General features: G+C 45.1%; 1 protein-coding gene across 2 annotated transcripts in view; it reads right to left on the bottom strand.

Moving 5' to 3' along the window:
• Window positions 1-25174, bottom strand: part of MKNK2 (MAPK interacting serine/threonine kinase 2) — a 225982-nt gene that overhangs the window by 127446 nt on the left and 73362 nt on the right. Inside the window, exons 1-6 of one of the 2 annotated variants that reach the window (XM_075850471.1) lie at window positions 12611-12688; window positions 11401-11514; window positions 8807-8908; window positions 4144-4241; window positions 3416-3495; window positions 3244-3317 (exon numbers count right to left, since the gene is read on the bottom strand). In XM_075850471.1, the coding sequence (XP_075706586.1) occupies window positions 3244-3317; window positions 3416-3495; window positions 4144-4241; window positions 8807-8906 (352 nt within the window). In that variant the 5' untranslated portion in view covers window positions 8907-8908; window positions 11401-11514; window positions 12611-12688. Of the gene's footprint in view, window positions 1-3243; window positions 3318-3415; window positions 3496-4143; window positions 4242-8806; window positions 8909-11400; window positions 11515-12610; window positions 12696-25174 lie in introns of those variants that run through there. The other variant, XM_075850463.1, reaches the window with a different exon arrangement.

The following is a 25174-nucleotide window of genomic DNA, read 5'->3' as shown; positions in this document are numbered from 1 at the left end:
CAGCGGGTCCTGCGTGTCTTGTTAGTTGGATCCTGCGTGCCAATCACATGTAAGTTATGAATTTAGATGTGATGGAAAGCAGCTCGATCCCGCATAACCCGCTGACACTGAACCAGTCAGTCCTGCGGATGTGACAGATACAGGTTTCAGTGCTAGAAACAGCTGCTCTGTATACACAACACAGAGCAGCTGTATCTCAAAAAGTAACATGTTTTAACAAAAAGTATTTTTAAAGTTTTACCAATCACATTTTTATTTAAAAAAACAAACGATTTTAAGGGAATGTGTCGCTAGAAATCTTTTTTTTTTTTTAGTTAAACAATTATTATTTAAGTGATTACACATTGTTTTAATTTTTTCACAAGTCAGGAAATATTATAAATTAGATTCTAATTTATAACATTTCCATGTGCTGGGCACTAGAGGGAGCAGTTCCTAAAATTGCAGCATGGTCAATGTGGTAAAGCAACCTCATTGCTTTATGCTGCATATTTGGGGTAGACACACTCTCTCTAATGTCCTCACACAATCCCCCCTCCTTTATCCTGGCTAGTGCCAGGAGAAGGAGGGGTTTGAATCTTCAAATCTCCTACACTGTGTGCCGCCATTTTCTGATCGACTGCACAGTGTAGGAAGATTAGATACAGTGCTCAGCAGACAGTATCACACGAACATAATACACACATCACATACACGAACATAAATTACCTGCTCCTGCCGCCGCCTTCGCTCCTATTCCTTGAACATATGGCCGGAAGCCGCGGCCGGAAGTAGTCATCTTACTGTCTAGCAGCGGCTTCCGGTCCACATGAAAATGGCGCCGGATTTTGCTCTATGAAAGTGCTTCGTTTTGGTCTATGTGGGAGCGGCGCACAGATGGCGTATGCTTCAGAGAATGGAACGGCTCCCGTTTGCATTCTCTATGGGGTTGTATGTGCAGTATTCCATCTCTGTATGTGTCGTTAATCGACACATACAGAGATGAAAAAAAAAAATGGCAGCCCCCATAGAGAAGTAAAAACAAAGTAAAAAGTAGAACATGAGAACACAATTAAATAAAATTGATGTTATCATATTAAAAGCAATATGATAAAAAAAAATTAAAAATTCATGACACCCCTTTAAAAAAATGCACGAAGCCTTTGAAATTAGTTTACACTGCACTATATAGGCAAAAAAAAAAAAAGTCTTTTGCTGGAGTGCTTTTTAATAAGGCTTTCCTTTAAAGCTCTGTTCACATGTGCGTCAGGGATTTCCGTTCTGCTCAGTCATAACAGAACGAAAAACTGAGCTGCCGGATACATTGCACAGAGGAAACCAACAGAGGCGACGGAACCCATTGACATTAGGTTCTGTCTGGTATCTGTCATTAGGCAACTACTCTACTTTTCTTTGCACCAGCTTTGATAAATCTCTACCAACGTCTGTGGGCATCTGAATCAACAGTGGGACAGTCAGACAATACACAGTTTGTCATAGTGGTGCATGCTTCATGATAAATTTGGTGCATTATGCGAGACCGTAACATTGGACACCATTCCGCATACCACCTCTATTTTGGCTTACGTTTTCAGCTAGTTCATTGCGCCAAAACTCTGGTGATATTTTGGCGCATTTTAAGTCAAGTCCTTCAGCTAGACCATGCCCCTTTTTGTCTAGGTCACATCCACTTTTGAAGTGAGATAAAAATAAAAAGAAGTGTCTAGAAATCAATAAATGGTGAGTGGCACGTTCACCAGGATTCTGGTTTAATTTGAATAGTAAATCTGCCCAATGTCTCAATCACAATTTTGCAAATGACAAATCAGAAGGGACATATGGTCATCAGATCTAGGATTATTTCTGCTTCAGGCTAAACAATCATATCTCAAAATAGAAGACGTTAAAAAAGGTTTTTCACATTTTCTAAATGTACACTAAAGAGCCTTCTATGAATTTCTTCGGGCAGGTATTTAAAGCTGGAAGATATACAGAGACTTTTGCCCTGCTTGCTCCAACCCAGTTACATCACGTTAGAATTGTTAGGGTATGTGAACACACACTAATTACGTTCGTAATTGACGGACGTATTTCGGCCGCAAGTACCGGACCGAACACAGTGCAGGGAGCCGGGCTCCTAGCATCATACTTATGTACGATGCTAGGAGTCCCTGCCTCGCTGCAGGACAACTGTCCCGTACCATACCATACCATAATTGACCATAAATCTAATTGGTTAAGCTACCTCTACAATAAGGGCTCATTCAGACAAGCGCGATTCTCTTCCGCATGCTGCGCATTGAAACGCACAGCACACGGACCCATTCATTTCAATTGGACTATTCTTACATGTGTGAGATGTCACACAGCGAGTATTCGTAGCGTGGAACTCACTGCATGTCCTATATAGGTGCGTTTTCACGCACCTAGTCGCCGATTGAAGTCTGTGTGTGTGTGTGAAAACCACGTACAGCAGACGGACACACATCTGTGTGCTGTCCGTGTTTCACGCATGAATTGCATAGAAATGAATGAAAAAAAGACACAAAAAGTGCTTGCATGGACGTTAGAAACGCATGCTACACGGATCCGAAATGTAGAAAGAAACGCTGAATTTTTCACACGCGCAAATCGTACACGCTCATCTGAATGTAGCCTAAGGCTGTAGTGGTAATCATGTGTGTATTCTATTGGCTTTTGTATAAAGAAAGATGTAAAAGGCACACCCAGCAGAGAAGCTCACTGCTGATGCGGAGTGTACTTCCATATCGGTCTTCTCTCCGATGCATAGTCATCTCACCTTGATTTGGACTCAGAGGCTGGACTCTTGGAGTACCGTCAGCTCTCCCAAACTCGGGCTACTCCGACAGTGGTATTGGCACATAGGTGAGACTTCCCACCATTGCATTATAATCTCCCTCGTGAGACTGTTAGATGTCCTAGTTGCAATGTACAGTCACATCTTATTTTTTTGTGCGGTTACTAGGTTTGTTTTGGAATAGCAGCAGGTTAGGGGCTGTTCACATCTGCGTTGAAGGCTCTATTAGGGGTAAAATTGCCGGATACCCAGACAGGAAGACTATGGAACCCATTAAAGTCACCGGGTTTCATTGGAAGCCGGTGGTGTCCGTGTTGCAACTGAACCGTTGTGTCCGGCATTCCCTTGTTCTGTTCCTCTGATTGATCAGAACAACGGAATGCCCCGACGCAGATGTGAACAGGGCCTTACTTAAAATTACACATTTCCTTTATCCATTTACTTACCACCACACATCTTCTCAAATACCAGATAAAATTTCTCCTCTTCTTCAAAAAACTCTATTAGTTCCAGGACATTGCTGTGACAAATAAAAACCACATTTTAAATGACCCGTAAGACTTCTTACATGACCTGTTATAATGGCAGTCAAATCAAAAGTGAAATAAATACACTCACCTGTGGCCTTGACATTGATATAACATTTCCACTTCTCTGAAAACTCTGCTTCGGCTGTGACCAGGTCGTTTCTCAATTATCTTATATTAAAAGGGAAATAAAATCATCATTTTGTGACAGTTATCACAGGTTTCCTCACTCAATTTTAGTTCTATCTATTTTCTTAATCAGATATGCCATGATCCACATGCACTGTAACCAAGAAACAGATCGTTATGCTTTCAATGCGACTGAAAAGGTTTCTAGAACGATAACTGCAACACCAATAAGGCTTTGTTCACATCTGCGTTGGGACTCCGTTCATGGGTTCCGTCTGAGTTTTCCGTCAGGGGAACCCATGAAAGGAATCCAAACTGAAACCATAGGTTTTAGTTAGCATCATTATTGAATTCAATGGTGACTGATCCGGTGCAAATGGTTTCTGTTTGTCACCATTGTTTAAGGGTTCCGTCGTTTTGACAGAATTAATAGCATAGTAGACTATGGTTTCCGTTTGGATTCCGTTCATGGATTCCCGGTCTGATAGCAACCATGAACGGAGTCCCAACGCAGATGTGAACGAAGCCTAAACTGTAACAGCATGTAAAATTTTTATCTAAAATCGGGTGTGGGGGGTATAGAACAGGGGAAACATGATCATAATGGTTCTCTCTCAGACACAGCCACCATTCACAAAAAAAGAAAAAAAAAAAAAAAAAAGAAATAGATTAAAAACTACAAGCACTTACTTTCACTGCATACTCCTTATTGGTGATTAAGTTAATGCAGCTTTGGACCTTGGCATAAGCTCCTTCACCAAGCACCTCATCCTGAAGCTGATACATGTCTATACAGATAAATTAAAGAAACCAACAATATTTAGAGAAGTCTTAGACAATGTCCACTTCTGAAACTATGAAAAAGTCACCAGTGGTGTACTCTGACCAAAAAAAATAAAAATAACACCTCTAAAAACTGCCACCAATCACTGGCATTGTAACGGTTCTTTCTAAATTAAACGGTAGACTGTGACTAATGAAAATGTAAAGTCTATTTAAGGGTAACATTAGGATTACCAGGAAAATGAAATCACATCAATAGTCCTTAAGATAAAAACTGTGTCTGGCCCTAAAGGGACTAAATACCATACTTGCCAACAGTCCCGAGTTTGCCGGGACTGTCCTGGCAAAATTACTGTCCCGGGACCTGTCCCAGCAACTGCTACATCATTCAATTGTATTTGCGCCCTTAGGACAGAGATACGATTGAATACTATGGCAGAGCAGGAAACTATCCGCTTCCTGCTCTGCCATTCACTACTCCTGGAGCACCAGAATCGTCAGCCAAAGCGTTGCCGATGCCCTGGCAGGGGATTACGCTCATAGACGGAGCCCCTGACTTCACTGTCCATATATGGACAGTGATAACCGGGGCTTTCCGAGAGGAGTCCCAGAGCACAGACTGTACTAGCGCACTGCTCCGAGACTCCAGCTCTGCTCCTGACATCACTGTCCAAAGCATGAGTCCCAGGCAAAGCGCTAGTAGCGCTCTGTCCGAAGACTCCTGCTCTGGGGTTGCCCCGGACATCACATTCCGGTCCAGGAGGATCCTCTGAAGTCACTGTCTATGGACAGTGACGTTAGGAGCTCCTCCAGCAGAGGAATCCCCGGCCAAAGCAAGGAATGTACAGGGAGGGCTGTGTGGCTCTATCTACAGAGGGCACTGTGGTACTATCTACAGGAGGACCATGTGGCACTGTGGAATTAACTACAGGAAGCAGTGCGTGGAATTAACAATGAGCAGTGTGTAGCAATATCTACAGGGGGCCATGTGGCATTATCTACAGGGATGTGGTGTGGTACGCTTTGAAGCAATCTTTTCTGAACAGGCCAGTGTCACACTGATACACGGTGTCCACTCCTGGAACACACACTACACCTTTTTGGGACACTTTGATTTATAAAGTGTCCCCCTAGTATAATACGGGCACCTTCGCTTCCAGTGAATGTGCTGTGGCCTTCCCTTCCTGGTTCCAAGATACTATGGCCCTGATAACCACTTCTTGAAATTGAAGGAATATTCCCCTCTGGCCTGCACATCAGGATGTTTTTTCATCACCGCCTTACTAGTGCGATAACCGTTTTTGTTTTTCCATCCACAAAGCCATTTGAGGGCTTTTTTTGCAGAACGAGCAGTAGGTTTTCATTGGTTAATGTTTTCGGGGGCATGTGACTTTTTGATCACTTTTTATTCCATTTTTTTTTTGGTAGGCTAGAGACTAAAAAACAAAACGGATTCTGGTATGGTTTTTTTTATTTATTTTTCTTTAGTGTTCACCATGCAGTATAAATGACATGTTACCTTCAATCAGCATGGCAGTACATTTACGTCAAAACCAAATTTCTAGTGTTTTTGCATGATTTACTACTGGAAGGAATGTTTCCCTCTGGCCTGCACAACAGGCTGTTTTTTTCCTTGGCGCCTTACTTGAACCATAACCTTTATTTTTCGGTTGACTGAGCTGTGCGAGGGCTTGTTTTTTGCAGGACAAGCTGTAGATTACTGGTACCATTTTGCAACACATGCGACTTTTTAAACACATTTAATTTTTTGAAAGAGGAATTTACCCAAAAAATTCACTGTGCGCAATGAATTACATGTTGAAACGTACTTTTTTACGTTTTACACAAAGCTTTTTTTTTTTTTTTTTTTAATTTAATTTTGTTTTCTGTGTGGCCATATTCGAATCCCCATAAGGGTATGTTCACACGAGGGCGTCCGTTACGGCTGAAATTACGGGGATGTTTCAGCCTGAAAACATCCCCGTAATTTCAGCCGTACCGGCATGTGCAGGCGCTTGAACGCCGCGTCAATTACGGGCGTAATTAGCGCTGCTATTCATTGGAGTCAATGAATAACGGCTCTAATTACGGCCAAAGAAGTGACAGGTCACTTCTTTGACGCGGGCGTCTATTTACGCGCCGTCTTTTGACAGCGGCGCGTAAATATACGCCTCGTGTGAACAGACAAACGTCTGCCCATTGCTTTCAATGGGCAGATGTTTGTCAGCGCTATTGAGGCGCTATTTTCGGGCGTAATTCGGGGCAAAAACGCCCGATTTACGTCCGTAAATAGGCCGTGTGAACATACCCTAACACTTTTATTGTGTTCGACAAAGCTGTGAGAGCTTGTTTATTATGGTACAGCCTGTCGTTTTTATTGGTACTATTTTGGGGTAAATGTGTCTTTGATCACTTTTTATTCCATTATATATTTTTTTTCTTACGGGATAAGTTACTTGAAGGTTTTATAGCTTGGATCTTGACAGACGCAACGATACCAATTATGTATAGTTTTTTTTAATTTTTCTGTTTATTCCAATAATAGAACAGTTATTATGGGAAAAATGCGTTGTTTTTTTACTTACAACTTTTATTTTTCTACAACCTAGTTCACTTTTTTTAACTTTTCTTTTTGTCCTACTAGGAGCTTGAAGGCCTTCAACACGGATCGCTATACTAATACTTTGAACTACCTACGCAATGTATTAGAGCTGTCAGTGTGACACTGTTAGCAAGCCTATCAGGAACTGCCAGAGGCGGTTCCTCAAAGGATTCCATACTTGGCAGACCCGGAGGCCAATGTCAGGCCTCCGGTTCCCACACCAAGCATTGGCACCCCCGAAATCGCATCGTGGGGGTGCTGATCTGCTACAAACCCCTTAAATGCGGAACAGCTGATCTCCCGGTTCCCCGACAAAGTCCGTTATGACAGTGAGATCCGGAAACGATTCAGCAACTAAGGCCTGGTGGGGCAAGCAACGTCTCGCCAGGTCGTACAGTTATGGACTCGTGCGGGTAGGGGTTAAGCCTTCAGCTTAACCCCTTAACGACCGCCGGTACGCCTTTTCACGGCGGCCGTTATGGGTACATATGCCAGAGCGCCGCCTTTTCACAGCGCTCTGACATAAGCCCGGCAAGGGTGTCCTGTGCTGGCTAAAGCGGGTATCAGGCGGTCTAAAGACAGTCGGACATCCGCACTAATGGGCAGGATAGATTTCAACATCGATCTCACCGGTTTAACCCCTTAGATGCTCAATAGCGAAAAAAATAGACTTTTTCCCTTATATAATACTTTACTGTGATAAAAAAATTATAACATTACACGTATTTGTTATCGCTGCATCTGTAATGACTCCACCTATAAAGCAATTACGTTATTTAACTCGCACGGTGAACGCAGTAAAAAATAAAATAAAAAAACAATGGCAGAATTGCTGTTTTCTCTTCATCCTGCCTTAAAAAAAAAAAACATGAAAAAAAGTGATCAAAAAGTCGCATGTACTTCAAAATGGTACCAATAAAAACTAGACGTCGTCTGCAAAAAACAAGCCCTCATACAGCTGCATCGGCGTAAAAACAAAATTATGGCTCTTAAAATATGCTGACAAAAACAAGTAATTTTGAAAAAAAGTGTTTTTACTGTGTAAAACTAGTAAAAACTAAATCTATATAAAAATTTGGTATCGCCACAATCGTAATGACCCACTGAATAAAGTTATTATGTTATTTATACTACACAGTAAAAGGCGTAAATATAAGACACAAAAAAAGAGTGGCGAAATTTATGGGTTTTTTTCCACTACCCCCCCAAAAAAGTTAATCAATAAATGATATGCACCCCAAAATTATGCTATTAAAAAATACAACTTGTCCCACTAAAAACCAAGACCTTATACAGCTATGTCGACACAAAAATAAAAGTTACATCTCATGGAATGAGACTATGGAAAAACGCAAAAAATAGTTGGTCATTAAGGTTTAAAATAGGCCGGCGATTAAGGAAGTCTATTTCCAGCCTAAAGATGAAAAAGGTTGAAGTCTTCAGCTTTTCTGTAGTGTTGCATTTGAATATATTTTTGGAACAATGAGCTTTATGGGCGTATATAGTTAAACGTCTTTAAAATAAAGATGGAGACCTAGAGCTGTAATCTAAGGGTATGTTCACACGGCCTATTTTTGGGCCGTAAACGCCCATAAAGTTAGAAGCAGAACGCCTCCAAACACCTGCCCATTGATTTCAATGGGGAAAAATGGCGCTCTGTTCTGATGGGCCGTTTTTTTTACACGACAGTTATGAAAAACGGCCGCGTAAAAAAAACGGCCGCGAAAAAGAAGTGCAGGTCACTTCTTGGGACGTTTATCGAGCAGTTTTTTATTGACTATAGAAAACAGCTCCAAAAATGGGCGTAAACAAAAGCCGCGAAAAATCGCGAGTGGCTTAAAAAACATCTGAAAATCAGGAGCTGTTTTCCCTGGAAAACAGCTCCGTATTTTCAGACGGTTTTTGTTAAGCATGTGAACATACCCTTACAGTTATGGCTTACTCAAACAAAACATCAGAAATACTGACCTTCAAACCGTCCAGTGAAACTGTCTGTTGCCCTGCAACGCTTTTTCTTCTTTGTTCTTTTCTTGGCATCGGGAATATCAATAGGAGCACTCGAAGGCATGTCTTTGGGGGGAAAATGTTTAATAAAACGGGTTATCAAAACAAAAACTAAAAAAAGTGATGTTTCTACGGTCAATAGACACTAGATAAAGAAGCAAAATGGCTAAATACAAACGCATACTACTGCAGAAAGGCCTTGTTACTCAGGTAGATCATAAGCCTGGTTTATCTATAGTGAATAACCTAGTCGTTTTCAGAACCCAGTGTCTGACGATCCTAGGGTTTATCTTCTCTAATGTACAATGAACTGCCATTTACATTGCCTACAACAAACACCAAGCCTGGTTACACTTTTTTGCAGGCAGGAAAATCCTTCAGGAATTTGGAGGCAGATTTTTACCTGCACTTTTTACCCACGGCCATTGAAGCTAATGCAAGGACCGCGGACAAAAAAAACGCAGCAAAAAAACGCTCGGAAATCAGAACCGCTGTTTTTTTCTGCGGCGCCTCTGCCTCTGAGTTTGCCATCTATTGGCGCGGATTCCCATCAAAAAAGATTACGATAGGTAACATGCGTTTTTCAGGACATTTTTTTATTTTTTTTAAGTGTCATTTTGTACATGCTATTCTAACATTTTTGCAATCCAAGAGAGAAGCCTATGGGAAAAAAAAACACCTAAAAAAAAAAAAAGAATGCCTCACTAAAAAAATATGCCACCGGCCCATAAAAAGGCAGTTGTGCTGTCTCAGCGTAGGGCTTCCCATCTGGAATCCACTTACATTGCATTTAGTGTTATATCTGTTCTACACTATGCTTGGGCTTTGCTGCCACATTGTGGTCATTGTTATATTTACAGAACCGATAAAAACAAGGGGACATATATGAAAACACAGAAAAAGGCCATACTTGCAAATGGACACAGCCAGGTCAGAAAATGCTGATGGAGTGAGCAGGTGCTTTAAATAATAATAGCCACTCCCACTGGTCTTGAGGGGAGTGGTGTGTGTGTGGTGCATGGGATGTGTAGTAAGAAATAATAAATGAATAGTGTGTGTGTGCAAGTGTAATACTATGAGTGAAATATAGGGGGCAGTAATGAGTAAAGTGCCTCAATAGAAATAAAATGGATAATGGGGTGCAAGTGTGTGAAACATGGAGGGATAGTGTGTACGTCATGAGGCACAACGTGTATAGCCAGGTAGAAGCCTATTTGTGACGCCTTGATAGTTCATAGAGCGGGCTACCCTGCTTGCTATGCCAAACAACAACACACCATGCTCTCCCAGCATCAAAGACCCAGCTGTGTCCAAGAGAAGCGAATATATGTAGTAATGAAAAATACCTGGGGTATTAGTAATCATTTTGGCCAAAAGGACGCAAGCTCGCAATCCACGACAAGGATCCCCAGACTTGCGAGTCCCTAACTATTGAGGCACTTTACTCATTACTGCCCCCTATATTTCACTCATAGTATTACACTTGCACACACACACTATTCATTTATTATTTCTTACTACACATCCCATGCACCACACACACACCACTCCCCTCAAGACCAGTGGGAGTGGCTATTATTATTTAAAGCACCTGCTCACTCCATCAGCATTTTCTGACCTGGCTGTGTCCATTTGCAAGTATGGCCTTTTTCTGTATTGTTATATTTAGTTTACGTAAATTATCTGTGGCTGTAATTTACTATTTGCCTTTCTTCCGGTCACTGCTCCTGTTCTGTGAGATCATATCCTGTGTCCTGCAGTCCTTCGTTTGCCAGATCACAGAGCTGAAGAGGGGATTTTCCTTTGACCTCTATCACATCATTTCTCAAGGTACAGTTCAATAAATCACCTAAAGGCATATCCATTGCATCTCCCTCACTGGATTTCTACACGCAACTGGTGTTGCGAAGGGAAAGAGTACAGCGAGTTCACCATCTTCCATTGCTTGTACAAGAGTTTGCCACTCACTCAGAGATTTCTCTCACGTACACGGGTGGCAGAATAGTAGTACTTTTTATATTTTACTATAAACTTTGACGTAACATCTGGCTGCACTAAAAAAAAAAAAACGCAACAAAAAAGCCATTAAGAAACACCACCACCAAAACCTTCACCAAAACGCAGTGTGTGAATTCAGCCTAAAAGACGCTACCCCATATGGACAATACCATTTCTGAGAAACCTCTGGTTAGCAACGGTCTTTGCTGGGGAAGAGGGGGCTGCACATTTCTATTGCAACAGCCACTGAGGAGGAAATTGTGTATTACATTGAGCTATTCAGAGTGGAGGCTGCAGTTTGCAGCAGCTCACAATCCTGGCTAATATAGCGAGGTCAGACGTTCTTTTGCATTGAATCTAATGCAAAAAAAAAAGCTCAAAAGACCACAGGATTTTTTATGCCTTCCATTGATTTCAATGGGAGGTCAGAGGCAGAAACACCACTTTTCTCAATGAGCGGCCAAAATCTGCTCAGAAAAAAAAAAAAGCCTTTGTCTCCCATTGAAAACCATGGGTTTCCGTGTAAAAAAAAAAGAAAAGAAAAAACTGTGCGAACTGACCAGTATGAGCTCTGGAGACCGGTCCTTTGCAGCAGAGGTGTCACATGGACAGAGGTTTATGGTAGGTGAAAGAAACATATGGCAGATTTACCGAGGTCAGCCAGCAAGCTCGGCCTGAAAAATGAGATACACTTTATACTTTGCTATAGCTTTACATTACACCACACCCCCAAACAAAAACACTTACACCAGTGAGGAAATGACCATCAACTCCTAAAAGTAAAATAACCTTCAGCAAGACCACCATCCCGCCAGCCCCCAAAAGATCTCCTTACCGTCAGCCATAGCTCCCAACTGTCCCGGATCCGGCAAACATCGATTGGGGGGTGGGGGGGGGTGGAATCCGCATGAGCGGCGCCACCTACGGGGGGGGTTAGCCATGTGACTTGGCCAGAAGAAGTGGGCGGTACTTTTAGAAGACGTGTTTGCGTCATGTCTGCTACAATAGTTTTTTTTTTTATTGCTGGATTCTGGTAGCAGTGGATTAGAGGAGTGTTGCGGCACCCCTGGAGGGTTCTCACAGCACCCAGTTGGGAATCGCTGAGTTATGTCATGAATCTTTCATAAAGTACAAAAATGCTTTAAAGTAATTTACAGTTTCTAGCATATATATATATATTTTTTTGGGCTTCCTTATTTTTAATCTATACAATGAATGAGATTTAGGGTATGTTCACACGACAGCGTCCGTAACTGCTGAAATTACGGGGAGGTTTTCAGGAGGAAACATCCCCGTAATTTCAGCCGTAACGGCATGTGCAGGCGCTTGAACGCCGCGTCCATTACGGACGTAATTGGCGCTGCTTTTCATTGGAGTCAATGAATAACGGCTCCAATTACACCCCAAGAAGTGACAGGTCACTTCTTTGACGCGGGCGTCTATTTACGCGCCGTCATTTGACAGCGGCGCGTAAATATACGCCTCGTGTGAACAGACAAACGTCAGCCCATTGCTTTCAATGGGCAGATGTTTGTCAACGCTTTCAAGCCGCATTTTTCGGACGTAATTCGGGGCAAAAACGCCCGAATTACGTCCGTAATTAGTGTGTGTGAACATACCCTCAATGGTGGGACCGCCACTAAATTCACTGTACTTCTATTATGGGGACTAAAGAAAGGTACATTTCAATTTGGGTTATAAATTGGAAAAACTCCAAGAAATATTGTGGGAACCCCACTTGCAGGATGAATAGGTTACAGTACTATTTACCAGGACGAGATGGGCAATCAAAGTTAAACACAGATTCCATGTTCCTGGACTCCTCTCCATAATCCACTTCAAACAGGTTTTGACCCTAAAATAAAAGAGTTTATTAATAATTTTCTCACTTGGTTCCAGCAGAATTATAAAAAAATAGAAAAATCTTGTGTATTCTACAAGGGTCTAAATTTTGTTTAACAGAAGACATGTTAGGTTTGTCAGTTTTGTGTCCGCAAAAAACGGACTGTATTTCTGTTCTGCGTGGTATCAGGGCGAGTTTTTTTTCTTATCTCTTTAGCAACTAGTGCGTGAAAAACACGGACAGCACACAAATGTAGTCTGTTTCTCCCACACCCTCTGACTTCAATGGGCGACGTGGTCCGCAAAAACTTTCCAAAATAGGACGGAGTTACACGCAAAGGAAACAAAAAAAAAAAAAAACAGGACCGCACACGGACGTATTATGCGCTCGTCTGAATAAAGCCCCAGGTTTAGTAGAAACGAAAAACTTACTTACTTAGAAATTAACTACAATACAAACTTTTTGCACAAATAGAACAAAGTACATCTTTATTTCTTCATGTGATCTATATATATATATATATATATATATAAAAAAAAAAAAAGCGGCCACGTTATTCTGTTCTGTGTTCAGTCAAGTCAAAGTCTTACAAAACTTTCCAACCCTCCGTCTGCCAACACATTATTTTAAAAAGTGGGTGGTATGAGAAGGCAGACCTCACAATGAAGTGCTCAGTGAAAATCAAAGTAGACACAAAAAAAACGTTATTCCCTCGTGTTAATGTAACACACACACACACACACACACACAGACGTTTTGTTTAGTTTTTAAAATTGTAGTCAATGGTGAAATCAAGAAGCATGATCCCAATTTTCCATGGAAATAATTCTAGGAACATTGTAGACTTTGGCCTTATTCACACGACCGTGAAAAACGGCCGTGTGTCAGCCTTTAATAGCGGTCACACGGCCGGTTTCAGAAAAATTATGTTCTATGGGTGTATTCACACCACGTGGTTTTTTTTTTTGGTTTTTTTTAATGCCCCGTGAATAATGGGCGTCAAGAAATAGGACACGTCCCCCATAGAAGTCAATGGATCAGTTTTTAACGGCTGTCAATACATGTAACAACCGTTAAAAACTGATCTGTGACATGGGTATTGGCAAGGGAACTACTAGCTCCGTTGCTGGCTATCGACGACGCGATGACACTCACCGATGCAGCGCCGACTTCTTCAGGCGTAGTCTCTCGTCTTCCCGGGTTCTGCGAAGGCTACGCGATCGCGTCGCCTTCACAGATCTCGTTAAGACTAGCTGCATTGGTAATGTGTGTGTGTCATCGTACACAAGGAGGTGTGTGTGTGTGTCATCGTACACAGGGAGGGGTGTGTGTGTGTGTGTGTGTGTGTGTCATCGTACACAGGGAGGTGTGTGTGTGTGTCATCGTACACAGGGAGGTGTGTGTGTCATCGTACACAGGGAGGTGTGTGTGTCACCGTACACAGGGAGGTGTGTGTGTGTGTGTGTGTGTGTCACCGTACACAGGGAGGTATGTGTGTGTGTGTCATCGTACACAGGGAGGTGTGTGTGTGTGTTTGTGTGTGTGTGTCATCGTACACAGGGAGGTGTGTGTGTGTGTGTGTGTGTGTCATCGTACACAGGGAGGTATGTGTGTGAGTGTCATCGTACACAGGGAGGTGTGTGTGTGTGTCATCGTACACAGGGAGGTGTGTGTGTGTGTGTGTGTGTCATCGTACACAGGGAGGTGTGTGTGTGTGTGTGTGTGTGTGTGTGTCATCGTACACAGGGAGGGGTGTGTGTGTGTGTGTCATCGTACACAGGGAGGGGTGTGTGTGTCATCGTACACAGGTAGGGGTGTGTGTCATCGTACACAGGGAGGGGTGTGTGTGTGTGTGTGTCATCGTACACAGGGAGGTGTGTGTGTGTGTCATCGCACACAGGGAGGTGTGTGTGTCATAGTACACAGGGAGGTGTGTGTGTGTCATAGTACACAGGGAGGTGTGTGTGTGTGTGTCATAGTACACAGGGAGGTGTGTGTGTGTGTCATCGTACACAGGGCGGTGTGTGTGTGTGTCATCGTACACAGGGAGGGGTGTGTGTGTCATCGTACACAGGGAGAGGTGTGTGTGTGTGTGTGTCATCGTACACAGGGAGGGGTGTGTGTGTCATCGTACACAGGTAGGGGTGTGTGTCATCGTACACAGGGAGGGGTGTGTGTGTGTGTGTCATCGTACACAGGGAGAGGTGTGTGTGTCATCGTACACAGGGAGGGGTGTGTGTCATCGTACACAGGGAGGGGTGTGTGTCATCGTACACAGGTAGGGGTGTGTGTCATCGTACACAGGGAGGGGTGTGTGTGTGTCATCGTACACAGGGAGGGGTGTGTGTGTGTCATCGTACACAGGGAGGTGTGTGTGTGTGTGTGTGTGTGTGTCATCGTACACAGGGAGGTGTGTGTGTGTGTCATCGTACACAGGGAGGTGTGTGTGTGTGTCATCGTACACAGGGAGGTGTGTGTGTGTCATCGTACACAGGGAGGGGTGTGTGTGTGTGTCATCGTACACAGGGAGAGGTGTGTGTGTGTGTGTGTTATCGTACACAGGGAGGGGTGTGTGTGTCATCGTACACAGGTAGGGGTGTGTGTCATCGTACACAGGGAGGGGTGTGTGCGTGTGTGTCATCGTACACAGGGAGGTGTGTGTGTGTCATCGCACACAGGGAGGTGTGTGTGTGTGTCATAATACACAGGGAGGTGTGTGTGTGTCATAGTACACAGGGAGGTGTGTGTGTGTGTGTGTGTGTGTGTGTGTCATAGTACACAGGGAGGTGTGTGTGTGTGTGTGTGTCATAGTACACAGGGAGGTGTGTGTGTGTGTGTCATCGTACACAGGGAGGTGTGTGTGTGTCATCATACACAGGGAGGTGTGTGTGTGTGTGTGTGTGTCATCGTACACAGGGAGGGGTGTGTGTGTGTGTGTCATCGTACACAGGGAGAGGTGTGTGTGTGTGTCATCGTACACAGGGAGGGGTGTGTGTGTCATCGTACACAGGTAGGGGTGTGTGTCATCGTACACAGGGAGGGGTGTGTGTGTGTCATCGTACACAGGGAGGTGTGTGTGTGTCATCGCACACAGGGAGGTGTGTGTGTGTGTGTGTCATCGTACACAGGGAGGGGTGTGTGTGTGTCATCGTACACAGGGAGAGGTGTGTGTGTGTGTGTGTGTGTGTGTGTGTGTCATCGTACACAGGGAGGGGTGTGTGTCATCGTACACAGGGAGGTGTGTGTGTCATCGTACACAGGGAGGTGTGTGTGTCATCGCACACAGGGAGGTGTGTGTGTCATAGTACACAGGGAGGTGGGTGTGTGTGTCATAGTACACAGGGAGGGGTGTGTGTCATCGTACACAGGTAGGGGTGTGTGTCATCGTACACAGGGAGGGGTGTGTGTCATCGTACACAGGGAGAGGTGTGTGTGTGTGTGTCATCGTACACAGGTAGGGGTGTGTGTCATCGTACACAGGGAGGGGTGTGTGTGTGTGTGTCATCGCACACAGGGAGGTAGGTGTGCGTGTGTGTCATCGCACACAGGGAGGTAGGTGTGCGTGTGTGTCATCGCACACAGGGAGGTAGGTGTGCGTGTGTGTCATCGCACACAGGGAGGTAGGTGTGCGTGTGTGTCATCGCACACAGGGTGGTAGGTGTGCGTGTGTCATCGCACACAGGGAGGTAGGTGTGCGTGTGTCATCGTACACAGGGAGGTAGGTGTGCGTGTGTGTCATCGTACACAGGGAGGTAGGTGTGCGTGTGTGTCATCGTACACAGGGAGGTAGGTGTGCGTGTGTGTCATCGTACACAGGGAGGCAGGTGTGCGTGTGTGTCATCTTACACAGGGAGGCAGGTGTGCGTGTGTGTCATCGTACACAGGGAGGCAGGTGTGCGTGTGTGTCATCGTACACAGGGAGGCAGGTGTGCGTGTGTGTCATCGTACACAGGGAGGCAGGTGTGCGTGTGTGTCATCGTACACAGGGAGGCAGGTGTGCGTGTGTGTCATCGTACACAGGGAGGCAGGTGTGCGTGTGTGTCATCGTACACAGGGAGGCAGGTGTGCGTGTGTGTCATCGTACACAGGGAGGCAGGTGTGCGTGTGTGTCATCGTACACAGGGAGGCAGGTGTGCGTGTGTGTCATCGTACACAGGGAGGCAGGTGTGCGTGTGTGTCATCGTACACAGGGAGGCAGGTGTGCGTGTGTGTCATCGTACACAGGGAGGCAGGTGTGCGTGTGTGTCATCGTACACAGGGAGGCAGGTGTGCGTGTGTGTCATCGTACACAGGGAGGCAGGTGTGCGTGTGTGTCATCGTACACAGGGAGGCAGGTGTGCGTGTGTGTCATCGTACACAGGGAGGCAGGTGTGCGTGTGTGTCATCGTACACAGGGAGGCAGGTGTGCGTGTGTGTCATCGTACACGGAGGCAGGTGTGCGTGTGTGTCATCGTACACAGGGAGGCAGGTGTGCGTGTGTGTCATCGTACACAGGGAGGCGCGTGCGTGTGTGTCATCGTACACAGGGAGGCGCGTGCGTGTGTGTCATCGTACACAGGGAGGGGTGTGTGTCATCGTACACAGGTAGGGGTGTGTGTCATCGTACACAGGGAGGGGTGTGTGTGTGTGTGTCATCGTACACAGGGAGGGGTGTGTGTGTGTCATCGCACACAGGGAGGTGTGTGTGTGTCATAGTACACAGGGAGGTGGGGGGGGGTGTGTGTGTGTGTGTGTGTCATAGTACACAGGTAGGGGTGTGTGTCATCGCACACAGGGAGGGAGGTGTGCGTGTGTGTCATCGTACACAGGGAGGTAGGTGTGCGTGTGTGTCATCGCACACAGGGAGGTAGGTGTGCGTGTGTGTCATCGTACACAGGGAGGTAGGTGTGCGTGTGTGTCATCGTACACAGGGAGGCAGGTGTGCGTGTGTGTCATCGTACACAGGGAGGCAGGTGTGCGTGTGTGTCATCGTACACAGGGAGGCAGGTGTGCGTGTGTGTCATCGTACACAGGGAGGCAGGTGTGCGTGTGTGTCATCGTACACAGGGAGGCAGGTGTGCGTGTGTGTCATCGTACACGGAGGCAGGTGTGCGTGTGTGTCATCGTACACAGGGAGGCAGGTGTGCGTGTGTGTCATCGTACACAGGGAGGCAGGTGTGCGTGTGTGTCATCGTACACAGGGAGGCGCGTGTGTGTGTCATCGTACACAGGGAGGCGCGTGTGTGTCATCGTACACAGGGAGGCGTGTGCGTGTGTGTGTGTGTGTGTGTGTCATCGTACACAGGGAGGCGTGTGTGTGTGTGTGTGTGTCATCGTACACAGGGAGGCGTGTGTGTGTCATCGTACACAGGGAGGCGTGTGTGTGTCATCGTACACAGGGAGGCGTGTGTGTGTCATCGTACACAGGGAGGCGTGTGTGTGTCATCGTACACAGGGAGGCGTGTGTGTGTGTCATCGTACACAGGGAGGCGTGTGTGTGTCATCGTACACAGGGAGGCGTGTGTGTGTCATCGTACACAGGGAGGCGTGTGTGTGTCATCGTACACAGGGAGGCGTGTGTGTGTCATCGTACACAGGGAGGCGTGTGTGTGTGTCATCGTACACAGGGAGGCGTGTGTGTGTCATCGTACACAGGGAGGCGTGTGTGTGTCATCGTACACAGGGAGGCGTGTGTGTCATCGTACACAGGGAGGCGTGTGTGTGTCATCGTACACAGGGAGGCGTGTGTGTGTCATCGTACACAGGAAGGTAGGCGTGTGTGTCATCGTACACAGGGAGGTAGGAGAGTGTGTGTGTGTGTGTGTGTGTGTGTCATCGTACACAGGGAGGTAGGCGTGTGTGTGTGTGTGTCATCGTACACAGGGAGGTAGGCGTGTGTGTGTGTGTGTGTGTGTCATCGTACACAGGGAGGTAGGCGTGTGTGTGTGTCATCGTACACAGGGAGGTAGGCGTGTGTGTGTGTCATCGTACACAGGGAGGGAGGCGTGTGTGTGTCATCGTACACAGGGAGGGAGGCGTGTGTGTGTCATCGTACACAGGGAGGGAGGCGTGTGTGTGTGTGTGTGTGTGTGTGTCATCGTACACAGGGAGGTAGGCGTGTGTGTCATCGTACACAGGGAGGTAGGCGTGTGTGTCATCGTACACAGGGAGGTAGGCGTGTGTGTCATCGTACACAGGGAGGTAGGCGTGTGTGTCATCGTACACAGGGAGGTAGGCGTGTGTGTCATCGTACACAGGGAGGTAGGCGTGTGTGTGTGTCATCGTACACAGGGAGGTAGGCGTGTGTGTGTGTCATCGTACACAGGGAGGTAGGCGTGTGTGTGTCATCGTACACAGGGAGGTAGGCGTGTGTGTGTCATCGTACACAGGGAGGTAGGCGTGTGTGTGTGTGTGTGTGTGTGTCATCGTACACAGGGAGGTAGGCGTGTGTGTGTGTGTGTGTCATCGTACACAGGGAGGTAGGTAGGCGTGTGTGTGTGTGTGTGTGTGTGTGTGTGTGTGTGTGTGTGTGTGTCATCGTACACAGGGAGGTGTGTGTGTGTGTGTGTGTGTGTGTGTGTGTGTGCCCCAACACGTTTACACTAAAATGCCTCTGAATTTGAATTGTATTTGAAGATATAAGGCATAGCAGTTTTTACCCCAAGGATTGAACGGAACTGGTGTTTACACAATGGTTAAGGGTCCTTTTACACTGGCCACAACTAGCACCGAACAATGAGAGCTCGATGCTCGGCGTTAGTTTGCACCTTTCACAGGGAACATTGATCAGTAAAGTGTAGGGGCGATCACCCCCATCACCCCTGTATAAAAGGGATGATGGGAGTTCTATACAGAAAGATGGCTGTCTATTATATACAGGGATGATGGGGCTATGGATGATGATTTAGGTAATAATCACCCAGCCCTATGCAAGCAACTATAATACTTTCTGCTGTATAAATGATCCAATCAGCCTAAAGACGAGTGTTTGCTTGTTTCTTCGGCTGATCGTTACATAGTTACATAGTTAGTACGGCTGAAAAAAGACACATGTCCATCAAGTTCAACCAAGGGACGGGAAAAGGGAAGGAAAAATTTCTACACATAGGAGCTAATATTTTTTTGTTCTAGGAAATTATCTAACCCTTTTTTAAAGCCAACTACTGTGACCAGCTCCTGTGGTAGGCTATTCCATAGATTCACAGTTCTCACGGTAAAGAAGGCTTGTCGCCTCTGCAGGTTGAACCTTTTTTTCTCCAGACGGAGGGAGTGCCCCCTTGTTTATTGAGGGGGTTTTACATGGAACAGGATTTCACCATATTTTTTGTATGTGCCATTAATATATTTATATAAATTAATCATGTCCCCCCTTAGTCGTCTTTTTTCAAGGCTAAATAGGTTTAATTCTTTCAATCTTTCCTCACAACTTAGATTCTCCATGCCCCTAATTAGCTTTGTTGCTCTTCTTTGTATTTTTTCCAACTCCAGGGCATCCTTTCTATGAACTGGAGCCCAAAACTGAACTGCATATTCTAGATGAGGCCTCACTAATGCTTTGTAAAGTGGCAATATTACATCCCTGTCCCGTGAGTCCATGCCTCTTTTAATACACGACAATATCCTGCTGGCCTTTGAAGCAGCTGATTCACACTGCATGCTGTTATTGAGTTTATGATTTACAAGTACACCCAGATCCTTCTCAACAAGTGAATCCGCCAGTGTAGCTCCCCCTAGGACATATGATGCATGCAGGTTGTTGGTACCCAGATGCATAACTTTACATTTATCTACATTAAACTTCATCTGCCAAGTGGACGCCCAAACACTTAGTTATCTGCCTGCAATTCATGAACATCTTCCATAGACTGAACTATATTACATAGCTTGGTGTCATCTGCAAAAATAGAAATAGTGCTATTAATCCCATCTTCTATATCATTAATAAATAAGTTGAATAATAGGGGTCCCAGCACTGAACCCTGGGGTACACCACTTATTACCGGGGACCATTCAGAGTAGGAATCATTGACCACAACTCTCTGGATACGGTCCTTGAGCCAATTCTCAATCCAATTACAAACTATATTTTCTAAACCTATAGTCCTTAATTTACCCATTAGGCGTCTATGGGGGACAGTGTCAAATGCCTTTGCAAAGTCCAAAAACACTAAATCCACAGCGGCCCTGTGGATCATTGCCCTGTTTAAAACCGAAACGAGTCATCACATGCTCGCTTACCTGATCATTGACCTGTGTAAAGGGCCCTCAAGTTATCAGCAGCTTTCTAGATGCTTTCTCAAAACAAAACAGTTAACATTTTTGTTTAATAACAGGACTCAAATTTTGTGGGACTAAATACAGAGATTAAGGCCTTATTCAAACGACAGGGTCCCGCCCGAGCCAGAGTGTCGGCCGATAAAATCGGCCGTTTTTCCCGGCCGGTTTGCGTTAGTTTTGCATCCGTTCCGGGCCGGGCATATCTGGACAGTGACATCAGGGGCAACTCCTGAAGGGGAATCCCCATGTGGCCGGTGATTCCACTTCAGGAAAAGAGACATCAAGCGCTCTGTCCAGGAGCGGAATCCCCGAACACACGGGGATTCCGCTCCTTCAGGGAGCTAAAGTGGGGCTAGCGCAGAGCAGGGAGATACCTCCCTGCTCTGCTATAGTGGCGTCGCTACAGTAGTAGCAGCCGCAGTAGCAGCTGCTAGCGGCGCCATCGGCCATGGAAGGTGTCGCCGGGCCAGGGCGCTTTTAAAACAAGCAGGGGAAGGGAGCCAGGGCAGTGCTCCCTTCCACCTGCTGTACACCCCGGCCCTGCCACACAGTGTATAAACTTACCTCCAGCGTACAGAAATTCGTCCGAATGGCATAAACTCATCCTCCTCACGTGAACTCTGCGCTGTGAGGAGGTAGCGAGCTACGGAATATATGGCCATCACTCGGGACACATTCCGGTGATGGCCGTGTATTACCCGGCCCCATAGACTTCTATGGGAGTCGGGCGGCCGAGTAAACGGCCGAAAATAGGACGTCTCATTTTTTGACGGCCAGGTTTCCCGGGCCGTCAAAAAAAAAAAAAAAAAAAGTCGGTCGTGTGAATAGCCCCATTAGGGGTCTATTGTTCCTACTGCAGCCGGGTGACGGACGTTTTATGAACGGCCGTAACCCGGCCGGGAAACCCTTTCGTGTGAATAAGGGCTAAGTATCAAGGAAAAGTTCAAGACCGGCGTGCCTTAGAATTGGCCAATGGGAGGCATGTGTTAGATAAAAGTGTGCTGTACTGTGTAAGTGATAAACTTCTCAGTAGAAAGATTACCATTTGTAAAAAAAATAAAAAAAAGTTGTGAAAGGAAAATTGGATTTGGTCTTGTGTGAACAATATTTTGTTTCACCAAGAAGTGAACCAGCTGTTTGATAAGAAAATTCTCTAACATTTAGTGCCGTGACTTGGATTACACCAACTACAAGGACCAGAGGAAGGAAAACTGGGTGACAGAGTGGCCACAGTATGGGGTATCCTTATGCTCTCCTTGTCCTATTGCTCAGGTATGAAATGGTGTAAGTAGTCTTCTATATCCATGTGCCGTTTTTACTCTCAGAATTACATTTTTTAAATTGAGGGATCAGGGAAGGTTTGAGGGGATACCAGCCAGAGACTTGAGATAGAAAGCACAGAAGTAATAAAATCATCACTTAGTAGTTTCACAGGAGAGATGCCCTAACAAGTTAAAGAGGCTCTGTCACCAGATTCTCAAATCCCCATCTCCTATTGCATGTGATCGGCGCTGCAATGTAGAGAACAGTAACGTTTTTGTTTTTTACACTCCTCTCCATTCATTTACACAGCAGCGATGTGCAGCCACATACACAGAGATTAACGTTAATCAAGTGTCCTCATAATGAATACACATGAAATCCAGCCTGGACGTCATGTGTATTCAGAATCCTGACACTTCTGAATCTTTTCTGTGAGATTCCAGCAAGCCACGCGTAATCTCGCGAGATTACGGAGGTAAACGAGATTTAGTTTCCTTTGCTGGAAAATCTCAAAGAAAAGTCAGAAGTGTCAGGATTCTGAATACACATGACGTCCAGGCTGGATTTCAGGTGTATTCATTATCAGGACACTTGATTAACGTTAATCTCTGTGTATGTGGCTGCACATCGCTGCTGTGTAAATGAATGGAGAGGAGTGTATGACGCTGACTGGTCACTGATTGGTCAGCGTCATACACGTAAACACGCCCAGTTAAAAACACAATACACGCCCAGTTGGACATAACGAAAAAAAAACGCCCAATTGTCCATTTCAAACCTCATTTGCATATATATATATATATATATATATATATATATATATAAAAAATAGCTCATAACGTGGCCAATAGTGAAAGTTTTTAAAAAAAAAGAAAAACATTTTTTTTACTGTTATCTACATTGCAGCGCCGATCACATGCAATAGGAGATAGGGATTTGAGAATCTGGTGACAGAGCCTCTTTAAGGCCTACTGATGATTGGTGGCAAAGAGAAGGCCCGATATTGAACCAGTTCTGGGAACTGGGTCTCTGGAAAAAAGATTTTAGCACAGCGGGGCAAAGGGCAGTCACTTTGATGGCAGTTTTAGAAGTACAGGCAACCATTCTGATGAGAGAAAGACATGGTCTGGGACCAGTGAAAGCACAAAATCAATGGAAACAGAGCTACAGAAATCCCTTTATGATTTGATCAGTGGACTAGGGAGGTTCAGGTATCCTGCATGTGTAATACAGATTGATAGAATACCTGTGGTTTCAGGTCATATGTTCACAATGCACCTTTATAGAGTTTGGACAAGTAATGGACTAGACACTTCCCTCTCTGTAGGTTAGTCTCCATTTAGAGAACACAAAATGAGTGCAGATCGTGTATTACAGTATGTGAATGTTTTTGTCTCATGTTCTTGATATCCAAGTGTACCTGAACAGCTTAGCAGGTTTCTTTTGCTAAAAACATAGCTGCTTTTGATGCGCCATTTCATGGACGGTTGTGTAACATTGTGTTATTAGTAACTAATTTTTGATTTTGCCAGGAACTTTTTTTTTTTAGTGGTTAAAGGGGCTTATAACTTGTTACCTATAGGTTCAGTAGTTAATTGCACTTTAGGAATTGTGGTTGCAGGTAAGGCAAAATCTGATCCTTTCTGGGAAGCTCACTCTCTTTCCATCCTACGAGTTTGACTTCAATCCAAGATTTACAAGATCGGGTATGAAAGAGGATCTGTCACTAGTTTATTAATGCCTGTCTCCTAACTAATATCTAATAGGGGCCATGATGCGGATAACTACAGTATTTTTTTTCAGAAACTATTTGCAAAGTTATGTGCATTTTTCTAAATATGCTAATTTGGCTACATTTGCCAAATGGGAGGTTACTCTTTCCACTCTGGGCAGTGTAATATTTTCAGTTTGACGCTGTCCAAATCAGTGTGACAGTTCTCTTCCAAGCCGAGCAACACATTGTGATCATATAGTATACAGCTTCCGTTCCCGACGGTTTTCAACTGGTGATACCTCCGGTTTTTTCACAGCTAGAACTGCGACCCTGGTGCCAGATGAAAGTTTAGAATCTCATTTTCATATCTCACCAGAACCACTATCCACAGCCAGAGATATAGCAATATGAAGTGATCCCCCTTCCCTCCAGCCTCACGCTGTGTGTGAAGCAGCTCATGTGGATAGGACAGCGCCAGAGGCTGTAACGTAGCTCTACCTCAGGCGGAGAATAGCTGGTGTTGACTCCCACTTGTCTAGTATAGCCTCATTTACATATTTAGAAAAAAGCTCAACTTAAAATAAACATTTTGAGACACAAATTTTCACTATCATTATCAGTGTGACAGCATCTAGTTTAGTAAAGCCCAATCTCCTAGCTAATCTAATAGCGTCAGATCCTGTTTAACGCCTTAATGCCGAAGGACGGATATATCCGTCCTCAGCAGCTGCTAGTTCGCGCAGGGAGGACGGATATATCAGTCCTGTGATGGCGCGGGTACTGCCACTGTACCCACGCGATCAGCGGCAGGAGCACGGCTGTTATACACAGCCTGGCTCCTGCTGCAACTGCCGGAATTGAAGCGCGCTCTGAGTCCGGCAGTTTAACCCATTAAATGCCGCTGTCCATAGTGACACCTGATCGGCGCCCCCGCAAACAAATCGCGGGTCGCCGTCGGGTTTCCATGGCAGCCGGGGGCCTAACAAAGACCCCCAGGTCTGCCTTCAGCAAATGCTAGTTAGGCGATGCCGGAGGCATGACCTAACAGGTTGCCTGTCAGTTTTACACTGACAGGCAATAATGCTTTGGTATACTAAGTATACTAAAGAATTATATATGCGATCAGCAGATCGCATAGTGAAGTCCCCTGGTGGGACTTTAAAAAAAAAAAAAAAAACGTCAGTCAGTTAAAGTTTGTGAAAGAAAATTTGTCAAAATCAAATAAAAAATGTTTTGCCCAAAAAGTGGTTTTATTTAG

Source organism: Rhinoderma darwinii, chromosome 1 (assembly GCF_050947455.1).
Source record: "Rhinoderma darwinii isolate aRhiDar2 chromosome 1, aRhiDar2.hap1, whole genome shotgun sequence".
NCBI classification, from domain to species: Eukaryota; Metazoa; Chordata; class Amphibia; order Anura; family Rhinodermatidae; genus Rhinoderma; species Rhinoderma darwinii.
Note: the sequence above shows the minus strand (reverse complement) of the source record. Positions and strands in the feature narration are given on the sequence as shown.